General features: G+C 37.3%; 1 protein-coding gene across 3 annotated transcripts in view; it reads right to left on the minus strand.

The window, feature by feature from the left end:
- The window catches only part of LOC149796144 (ectopic P granules protein 5 homolog), a 262,648-nt gene that overhangs the window by 204,648 nt on the left and 45,946 nt on the right, over nt 1-12,054 (minus strand). For all 3 annotated transcript variants that reach the window (XM_089966059.1, XM_089966057.1, XM_089966058.1), the window contains exons 8-9: nt 11,037-11,248; nt 9,564-9,666 (exon numbers count right to left, since the gene is read on the minus strand). In XM_089966059.1, coding sequence (XP_089822185.1) covers nt 9,564-9,666; nt 11,037-11,248 — 315 coding nt within the window. The remainder of the gene's footprint in view (nt 1-9,563; nt 9,667-11,036; nt 11,249-12,054) is intronic.

The following is a 12,054-nucleotide window of genomic DNA, read 5'->3' on the forward strand; positions in this document are numbered from 1 at the left end:
ATGGCACTTGGCATCAAAACAGGGTGTTTCAGCCCCACGTCATATATTCATAGCGCTACAGAATAGGGAACGATTGGGTAATCAAGAACGCAGCCATATGATATTTGATCAATTAGGAGTCAGGGATGTTTCGCTGAGAATAAACGGACAACAGGAACCATCCGAGGATATACAGCTTAATTACGGCGACAACCATATCGCACGTGTGTATCATCGATTGCTGTCATACATGGGTCGTGATCAAAACGTCGACACTGGTTTGCAAATATCACAACTTGATTTTAAAAACCTGTATCCGATTTATTATTTTTCGTTGGAACATCTTGATTTAACGAGACAATCCGTCGTTGATATACACTTCCGAGCTCGTATAGCCCCGGGCGGTGCTGATTATAGAGCGGTTGCTGTCATTCTCAGCGATAAATCAATGCTGCTAGAAGGTGTTGGTGGACGAATGAGAATCGTTGATGCGCCAGTGGAAAACATGTAATTGAAAGCACAAACGCGTTTACAATAAAATGTTGTATAGTGTTGTCGGCGTTACACTAACTGATGGTCAAGTCAAGAAATTACGATCAAAGTCGGCTAAACAATGCGGAACCACAATAACGCTGAAGCCGTCGCAGATAGCAGGTGGTAATCATAAGATATCGCTGACGGCGCGTCAAATAAAACATTTCAATGATGCGATGAAGAATAAAAAGGGTGTTCAAATAGATTTTTCGGCCGCAGCGATTAAAAACATGGAAAAGACCGGTGGGATATTTCCGCTGTTAGCTGCGATTCCAGCGTTGATTGCCGCGGCCGCACCAGCAGTGGCGAAGGCGGCGGTGTTAGGAGCCGTTGGTACCGCGGCGGGGATGGCATTAAAGAAGGCAACCGGGAAAGGCTATAAAAAAAAACGATCCATGGCCGGAAAGGGTCTAAGACTACCGGGAACCCCGTATTCATGGTACTCGGGAAAGGGTCTAAGACTACCGGGAACCGTTTAATGACTCCTATGTCTAATTTTGATTTAATAGACGCCGCCGACGCGTTAGCGATAAAAAACTTCAGAGGTGTTTTTATGAGGGATCAATTACCGGCGGCACCAAGGAATATTGAAACAGGTATAATTAACCTCGATGGGTCCTCCGGAGTGGGAACTCATTGGGTTGCGTACGCGATTGATCCGCGTGCGATCGTCTATTTTGATTCATACGGGTTAGCCCCGCCAAACGAGTTCATGCGGTATATCCGGGCGTGTTCAGCCCCGGTTTTTTATTCCACGCTGCCAACACAGCAATTAAGTGACCCACCGATATGTGGCCGTGAGGTATTGAACGTACTCGCGGCGATTTCATCATCGCGGAAACCACCTCATGTGGTTGTAAACGAATACACTAGTGGGGTCGTAGAGGCCCGGCGGGTTAATTAAAAACACCGTTTTTTTTTACAATAATAATGATTGTTATCTGGGGACGACCTTTTTCGGCGCTGAAAGAATCCATGGAAACGCCCGCCACCGATGACATAAAAAAACTAATCGAGGATGAAATCGCAGATACGTTAAACTTAACCAGTGTTGACCCAGGTGAAATAGTTGTATTTCAAGACCGCCAGGGTAAATTGAAATCCAGTAATGTGTCGCTGGATGACGTTTTAACACGACAGCGTGACGCCGCCGAGAACGCTATCGCGTTGTATACCAGCGACGGACGACTCAAACCGGGTGAACATCTGTCGACGGTGACGGATAGGGTAACATTAGTCCAAGACGGTTTTACAAGGTTAGATAGATCGGTGACTGAACTTGACGCGCAGGTGAAAAAATCTGTCACCGAGGTGAAAAAATCTGTCACCAATATACAACTCACTACCGCTAGTTTTTTTGGGACCCCAACGGTAACCGAACCGAATCTTGCGGGGATAAAAACTACTATTTCGGAGTTTACAACGCTGTCGGGCCAATTTTACACGTTACGAAAAAATGTTAACAGGATCGATGACAACTTTGATAAATTCTTTGGTAAAAAAAATACCAAGCTGGATGAGATTACAACAACTATAAATGATATCACTGCGTATGGACAGGAAATAAAAACAATCAAAACTGATGTTGCAGCGAACAAAAATAATGTAGACGCGCATGAGCAGGAAATAGAAACAATCAGCGCTAATGTTGCAACGATCATAAATAATATAGACGCACATGGACGGAAAATAGAAACAATCAAAACTGATGTTGCAGCGAACAGAAGGAGTGTAGACACGTATACAAAGGAAATAAATACACTCCTTATTGATATAGACGCGTATACACGGGAAATAGAAACAATCAAAACTGATGTTGAAGCGAACAAAAAAAATGTAGACGCGTATTGGCGGGGAATAGGAATAATCAAAACTGATGTTGCAGCGAACAAAAAAAATGTAGACGGGCATACATATGAAATAGGAACAATCAAACTTGATGTTGCAGCGAACAAAAAAAGTATGACCGAGAATACACGGGAAATAGAAACAATCAAAACTAATGTTGAAGCGAACAAGAATAATATAAACGCGTATAGAGGGGAAATAGAAACAATCAAAACTAATGTTGCAGCGAACAAGAATAATATAGACGCGAGTTGGCGGGGAGTAGGAATAGTTATAACTGATGTTGAAGCGATTAAAGACAGACTACCGAGAATGACAGAGCAACTCGAAAAAATAAAAATCCCTCATAGGAACACCATCAACACAGTATACACAATTCGGCATGGATCATTCGATTGGACTCCTACGAATAATGCAGTAAATATCACCGCAACTGTTAAGGGTATTTATCGATTGACATTGATTTCAGCGATGCAGTTCAATGTATCATCGTCGAGTTCATACGGGTTTAACAATACAATATCAACAGTCATTGACAAGGACGCAACTGAACGGTTTACAATTAGAGCCGTTGATATCGATCTACTTGGGGCAAACATTACATGGTATGTGGAATTTGTAGTGGATCTAAGTAAGTAATTGAAAACACTAGTTTTTTTAAAATAAAATGACCACCAGGGTAATTGAATCAGAGGTATCACCGACGTCACATCAATATCGATTTGATACCGCAAAAGAATTCTCCGCGAGCTTAAAAACGCTTTCCGAACAATACCGTATAAAAATAAAAAAATACCGCCGAAGAATAACCGCCATCGACGTGGCCGTGTACTCGGTGTCCGGTATAGTAGCCGGTACCGGTGTCATTTTATCCACGATGACCATGATAGCCCCGATCACCGTTCCAATCGCTATCTCCGCGGCGACAACAATTGCTGGAGTCGCCAACGCAATCACTAGAAAGATATCATCGTGTTCTCAGAAAAAACTCAACGAGTATACAGTAAAACATCAAATAGTATCCGACGCGTACTCGAAATTATCCGAGTTGATCTCGTTGTCGATTGATAATTCGTTCATATCCGATGTTGAATTCTCCACGATGGTCCAGTTGTATGGCTCCGCGATGTCAAAAATCGAAAATTTTCAACTGGAAGCCGGAAACCACTTCAATGGCTTAAAACATTCTCCTGAAAACAAGCAGGTTGTCAAAATTAAACACTAAAAACAACGAATAATAATAATGTCGCTGAACCCCAAAAGGTTTCAATTGCTTCAACGGATCGCGGAAAACACCACTCCGGTACAAACAAGTATGATATCGATAACATCAACGAAACCCGAATTCAGTGTAAACTTCCCATCACCGGTTCCAGTGAAGGAAATAGCGCTGGCAAAATTGCGAGTATATCACAGTTGGCCTAATATCCGAGCGGACGCATTTAACGGACAACAACCTAATAACTCGCTGGTTTTTGCATGGACAAATAAACCCGATGGGACCCCAGACTGGAAGGAGGTTACAATACCAACTGGGTCATACCAAATAGAACAAATCAATAAAGAATTTCAACGCAGGATAAAATCGATCACAGGAAAAGAATCAAAAATCGCTATTACGGTTCATGAACCGACGTTATCGTCGACGATTGAAATAAGCACACCGGGGTATATGGTTGATATTTATAACAGTTCAATAAGAACCATACTAGGATGGCCTGAGAATCCACCTCATGAAATCCCCGCGGACTTGCACACGAATGCGCAATCGTATCATGAGATTACCCCCCGATATCGAGATGATTTGTCTATTATAAGAAACACGTTATTACCCAGCAGGTTTATATTTCAAGACAGGAATACCATGCAATGGTATTTTCCGTATAAGCAAACTCCTGAATCGTCCGCCACAGTCACAGTTGGTTTAAATGATATCACTGGTGCGTTTGCCGAGATTAATCGTAACTACCAATCACAACTAGAACAGCTACGGAAAACGAAAGCACGAAAACACGTTGAGGTGTTAAATCAACTTATATCAGACATGGAATATATCAATGAACGAATCGTTAAGACAACATCTGCTAACAGCGATGATAATAAACAAAAATTCCTAACCGAGTATAATATCACAGAAGCCAATTTACCCGATTTCAAGTTTCCAGGATACAACGTACCAGAACTAAGAAAATCTCTTAATGATTTTCTCGCCCCATCAACTATCCTCAGACACGATAACGGAGAGGATGGTAGGCATATTGCTCCATACAACGTAAATATTGCATCGGTGATAGCAATCAATCTAGTGTGTGATGTTATCGAAGGGAGTTACCAGGTGGATACCAAGCAATCAAATCAGGCTCAACAGGGGTATATCCTTTATTCATTTTCACCAATGGCCCCTCCGGGATTTTTAATCGTTGAGAGTCCGATTAATCCGGTCTATATGCGATGCCATAATCGGTTTTTAACGAGAATTAATTTTAGACTTACCGATCAGTCAAATAACCTAATTGATCTACAAGAGGAGGAGTTAGTGATCACTCTGTTTATAAGATCATTGTAGCCTCTTAGCAGCAGGGAGGGCGATGACATCGACGCGGTCGTCGCGCTTTTTTACCGGACGCTGACGACGCTGGGATCGGTGCGCAGAAGGTATTAATTAAACCAAATGACGATTGGACGATCCCCCCGACGACGACGTCGTTTTTTTTTACCGGACGCTGACGACACCGGATCCGCTGAGTGCAGAAAGTATTAATTAAACCAAATGACGTTTGGACAAAATGTCCGATTCGCCCTCCCTGCTGCTCCATGTGCCATCCACAATGTTTGATCATGGAACTTATTCTAAGCAAAGAAACAATATGTTGCTGAGTTACAATGACCTTGTACTTTGAACTTTTTAACACCAAATCAATAGGCTTCTACGTTACCTTAAGTGCAAGCTATCAACAATCTTTGGTCAATGAATGTGGTTGAAAACTAAAGTTATTATGCTGAAACCATTTACATTCTTTCATTCAAGGACCATAACCACTGACAGTAGACTTCCAACTCATTAGCCTTCCTGCTCAGCCAAAGAGACAGCCAACCACACAGATAATGATTCTGATTTTCAGTCAGTAACCTTGACCTTTAACTTTATGAACTCAAAATCAGAAGGCATCTTTCTTCCCATAAGTGTAAGCCATCCACAGAATGTAGGCAAGGTCACTGACCTCATATTGCATAAACCAAACTGATCGATGAACAGATGTAAAAAGAGATACATGTACATATTTACATTACGATATGATACTCTCCACCTTACAAGAGACATTTAAGAAAAAATATTCAAACACTAGAACCACAGTAATACTGTAATTTGTTTTATGTATGTAATAAAAAGGATGTCAAATCATGCTGACATCAGGATGAAAAGAGCATAGGTAGAGAAAGATAGATTTAGTCTACATTTCTCACCAACAATTTGAAAAACTGTATGACTGTTACAGTTAATGAGTACCCCCATGATGAGTACAACAGAACTGGGATAGGTGTATAGGCCTAAAAAGTAATGTAAAGTAGTACCTTCAAATAAATATGACATACAGGTTTTATGGCATATCTTTCTTGTCATCCATATTAAGCTACATTTTTTTTAGGTTCGAATTGCATGCCCATTTTTGTGCCCACTGTCCAAGTTTTTTAATATCATTTTGTAACATAGTATCCTGCTCAGTTTTGATTGTTCAGTAACATAGAGTCACATGCAGAGATGTGAATTTCTAATTTAATATCAATCATATTATCACTGATGTGCATGGAAAAGAGCACTGGTCCAATTACTGTACCTTGAGGTACTCCCAATGCTATTTTGGACCAACCAGGATTGGAACCATTTACCACCACACACTGTTCTTGGAAACATACAAAGGAGACTATCTAACATGGAGTTTTGCCTGCAATTCCATAATGAAGTAAGTTATTCCTTAACAACTCTTGGGGACAGAAGTAAAAGCTCTTTCAAAGTCTAATATAAAAATGTCAAAATGGATCCCTTTATCTAAAAGTTTATCCCAATCATCAAGGATATAACAGTTGTGTTTCACAGCTTTGTAATTTCTGGAAGGCATGTTATTTTATCAGATATGACAGAACAGTTCTCCAAATGCTTCATGATGTTAGAACAGATAATATGCTCAAGCACTTTGCAAAGAACGCTGGTGAGTAAGAATGGGTGGTAATTACTGGCCTTTGTGCAATCACCTTTTCTGAATTATAGGTACATATTTGCTAGAGATAAATCCTTTGGGATATAGCAAATGTCCAAAGATTGTTGAAAGAGGTATTTAAACACTGGTGCCAGCTTGGAAGAGAGCTCTTGGAGTATTTTTGGATTTACATCATCCAAACCACAAACTTTTGATAAGTAAACTTTTGAACTCATAAACACATTGCTATCATATTATTCATTTTTGGTACTTTTGGAAGCTACATCATGAAGCCATCTCACCGAAGAGGCTAAATATGCTGCATGATTGTGTGTTCAGTGTTTCAGGATATATGTTTCTATGATTGGTATTCGTATTAAGCGGAGGAATGTCCAGTGAGTCTTTAGTGGGGTTGATGTATTTCCAGAACAATTTCAAATCTGAGGATAAGTTTCTAATCATGTTGTTTAAGTAGTTATGTTAAATTTTAACATTTTCTTTAATTTCAGCTCTTAACTGTTTCCATTTAGTTCTTAATTTTTCACTGCCAGTATGCTTTGCTCTAGCTTTAGTTTTGTTTCAACTACGAACTAGTTTTCTTCTGCTGTCCATAATCCTGGGCACAGAAACAGCTGATCTACTCAATTTTAAAGGAACATTCTTTTCAATTTCAAATTGTTAGAAAAGATTTTATGATTTTCCAGTTTACTTCAACATCCCTCGTATTTTCCAGACCATTTATATAATGGAATTTTGAAAAGACACTACCTTCAGATCTTGATGCATTAAATATCCTTTGTTAAACAAATGGAATTCATGACAGTTGTTTATTTGGGGGTTGATACATGTACTTGTACAGATAGGGTACACGTAAGATCATGGTCACTAAACCGATCAGATGAATGAATGTATGAAAATCTGCATGTTATTGAGATCAGGATGAGGTCAAATATATTTCTATCAAGACTTGGTAAGACTACAGTTTGTTCTAAGCTGTGGTTATTCATAATATCAATCAGTAGCTGGCCCTCTGAGTTACTAAGTGTATTCCATAATTTGTATATTCTATTTGTCCAATCAATGTTAACATAACTAAAATCCTGCATAAAATGTATATAGGCATTATTTTTACTTTCTTATTAGATTTTATTTTCTCAAGCTCCTATTTCAACATGGGAATATCATCACAGTGACTGCTTGGACCGCTGTACCAACTACCTATGATCGTCCATTACTATGACTTTGGACCACACACATTCTGATCCTATGTTCAATTCAAACAGTGGCATCTGTGTAAGAACTGTTTTGTACCAGTAAAAATAACCTTCCATCATGTAAGGTTCTATCATTTCTATATATGGAATAATTACATTCCTCTGGAAATAACTCAAAGGTGGTGACTGAGTTGTCAAGTTTAGTTTCTGGTTTTTCAACCTGTATAACAGAAAGTAACACATAATGATATTTATGTTTGTTGATGCTAACATTAGAATTTTGTCATTCAGTTTATTTTTGTTGTATTTGGGTTTGTACAAGGTGTTACCACTTACTTTCCTATTTAAGATACTAAAAATATTTGTATTTTGAATGGGAGGGCTGTTTTCAAAAAATGGAGTCAAAGAAATTTAGAATGTCTGATTTATGACATATTAAAGAATGAGTAGTTTTAATTTATTATGTTCTAAATTACCAATGTATTAGCTGTTGTGGATCCACAGACTGCACAAATCACTGCACATCCTTGTGTGAAATCAAGAACAGCCCATTATAAAAGCCACAATCTGATGTAAAGTTTGAGCAAAACCAATCATTTCCATCTAATATTAATTTTTCATACTCATTTTTATTGATACCTATGCACCTGAAATTTATTCCATCTTTGCCAATCATCACACAAAACACAAAATTACCCTATCCTTTTCTTTTGACCTACTTCAAATATAATCTTCTGTGGTCATTACTGTGACCTGCAATATCACCTGCATACACATAAATATATAGATTAAAATGCAAACACGCTGCAATATCACCTGCATACACATAAATATATAGATTAAAATGCAAACACGCTGCAATATCACCTGCATACACATAAATATATAGATTAAAATGCAAACACGCTGCAATATCACCTGCATACACATAAATATATAGATTAAAATGCAAACACGTTGCAATATCACCTGCATACACATAAATATATAGATTAACACCAATGATACTTCTGATAATGACAGCAGATCCTAATGGACTGGACTTTACCTGAATGAATGTGCCCACTTGATCAATCATTTCAACTGTGATTGACAGATATTATTTCTTCTACTTGAAATTCCTTAACAGTTTGAAAACACTGCAAAACAGTTCATATTCCACCCTTATCAACACTGGCCAGAGCAACAACTCAGTATATTAGCAGGAAGTATGTCAATATGTGAATACTGGAGTAACAAAAACATGGGTTTTGGGGGGAATAGTTAACACATCATGCTTTGCTAATTCTGCTTAGATCCATTAAAATGAATACACAACACAATGAAGGCAAATAAAATAAGAAATGTAGACAACAGGAAAAATTATGATTGGTTTAAAACATTTTTATATTAGACTGTATTAAAGCTGCCTATCCAGCATCTTCTTAAATCTGACTGATTTTTAAAAAAAACTGTAAACCAGACTGGGTATTGAGGCAATTTATTAATACAACATTTCTACTGTACATGATAGTTACTAATAAATGCATATTACATTTTTTCATTTAGAACGAATTACTATAATCTAATTTTGATTACATAAGTAAAATTGTGCTATCAAACTGCTCAAAAAAATAATAGCGGCAAATCTAGCTTTTAAAAATTACTAAGAATAACCCAGACCTGTTGTGAATTCTGGCAGACAGGACTAATCCTAAGATAGCAGCTGTGTCAAGTAAGTAGCTTAACCACCATGCTTTGAATGTTCCTATAATTTCATGTTAAATTCCTATGGAAAATTTAACAGACTTACTTCCTCTCCATCAAAATTAACCATAATCCAGGTGATAGACTTTTCATCCTTTGTATCTGGGGTAAACACTTTACGCAAATGGCATAAGAATTCATCACGTCCCCTAATGGATAAAAAAAGTAAATAATATAAAGTAGTGGTAATTGGGAAATCCCATCAGAAAATCTGAATTTGTGGACTGGAAAAAAGCTTACATAAGTTTTGCCCACAGAGTTCTATCTAATACTCCCCAATTCTGCTGATTATCTTGCTCTTGTTTTTAAAGCAGAATGGTGAAAAACAAAATGGCAGATCACTGGGACCAATATGATATACAAATACTACATATTTTTTTTATAAGTTTTTATAGCATTAGAAAAAGAATATAACATCAATGAAAGACCATAAACAATAAAGGGCATATTAATTCATGTACAGTGGTCCCCCTCTTGAACAGTCCCCAGACACAGACACATTTTATGGCCCAAATTCGTTGGCACTAATGAGTTTCTGTTCAAAAGTACCCTCCCCCCTCCAATGGTCACAGGTCTCTAACACAGCCAAGTGTCCTGCATATTAGTGAAAAACCTGTTAAATCTAGTGGGGATTACAGATGGAAAACTCATTAATATTCATTATTTTCTACTGACATTTTGTTCCAAGATGCTGATAAAGTATATAACTTAAATGCATACAATCCATATAAAGAGATAATCAGATCATCTTTGCTCTGTGTTCCTCATGTGCCTAGCTTTGACCCTCTGCTAATTACAAGCCCCTAATAATTATCAAGATGACAAAAGAAAAAAGCTGAGAATCACTGTATTGTTTAGCTAAAGTCAGCATGATGTCTGGCTTCCATAAAGTCAACATGGTACATTTGCCATTGTGGCTTCTTCGTGTTAGATTACAAATTGTTTATGAAGAGGTGCCAGACTACAACCAGTCAATCATGTGATAAGCTCATTTTTGCTTGTATACAATGAGCAATTTGTGCAAAAGCATTGTACACATGAGAGTTTACTGTATTAGCTATAAATCAGTTGAAAGTGACTTTCAATGAACAGATAAGCTTTTGTCAGACATTCTCAGCTGTTTTTACCTTGTTTTTATTTATATGGTTTTTACAAGGTTTTGATAATTATTCAATATACTTTTAAATCACAATATTATAAGATTAAATGATTAATCACATCTATCCATAAAATACATGTGATATTTTATGATGAAAATACTAAATATTTACAACTTAGCCATGCCTTTCTTACTTTACCCGGTATATATAATTTTTACTCATATCTGTGTGATCTCCTTCAAATGACCACACCTCTTAAAGTCCACTTTCCTGATGCAGAAAGGATGTACACACCATGATAGCAAACTACTGTAGTTATATGAATACAGAATATTTTTCTAATTGCTGCCATCAGATCCTACTGAATTTAACTGTGCTTAACAATAAAAAATATTAAACATCTGTAAAATTTGGCTTACACTGTTTGTATCAGTATTGTTGCCAGACATGTAATCAGGTGATCCAAGATTGGGCTCCCAAAAATTGGTGGGGTCTGGATGAGAGCAGAGGGAATGGGTGGTACCTGAACAAGATGCCCTGTCCACTGCCCAACCCCACCAGGACATCGAAGGATATGGTTGAGAATGAAAAGATGATCTTCAGACGTTGCAATCCGCAGCAATGCTGAAACCTTGTTTAAAAAACTTGTTTTATTATTACTCAAAGGATAGCAGCTTTATGTACTAAAAACACTCAAAAATGTTTGCTTCCCACCTTTCCTATTAGCATTCAAATTAATAGAATGTAATAAAATTAACAAGTGATGAAGAAAATGTGGTAACTTGCAAGCAAAAGCAAATTCTTAGACAGTCTGTATAACATTTTGTCATACATATTCCACGAAACAATTAGGTTTCTTCTGTTGAAATGTATTGTGTATATATGTCTCAAAATCTTAAGTACAACATGAATTTCATGAAAAACTTTCTCTCCGCTTTGGGAATATATACAGTTTACTGGTTTTTTTCACGAATGCAATTTCCATACCAGTGTTTGTGAGCAACCATGAATAATTGTGTGAAAACACTGGTATGAATAGAAGAGCGCTAATGCAAAGTGAAAATACTGCTAATTATTTGTTAAGGAAACAAAGAAAAACTAGATTTTGGTATTTTGGGCAAAGTAACAAATCCTTTTATTGCAAAATAATTATTATCAAAGTCATCACGATAAAACAGTCAGATTTGTACATAAAAGGAAGGCATGAGTAGTTAAAAAATAAGCGTAGTGCAAGTAAACAGAAGGCCTTGTTGCTGCTCAATGCAAGAAGTAAGATTCCAGAAGTTTAGCAAACTGAACTATCTTTTTAATGTGAAATAATTATTAACAAAATAATCATGAAAACATCTTTCTACCTATCTATGGGTGGTATGAGTTAGACAGTGAAATTCTGCACATCACAAATGACCAAAATCTTGCTGCTAATGGATGCAGAAA

This window comes from Sinohyriopsis cumingii, chromosome 7 (genome assembly GCF_028554795.1).
Source record: "Sinohyriopsis cumingii isolate HCF-2022 chromosome 7, ASM2855479v2, whole genome shotgun sequence".
Classification (NCBI taxonomy): domain Eukaryota; kingdom Metazoa; phylum Mollusca; class Bivalvia; order Unionida; family Unionidae; genus Sinohyriopsis; species Sinohyriopsis cumingii.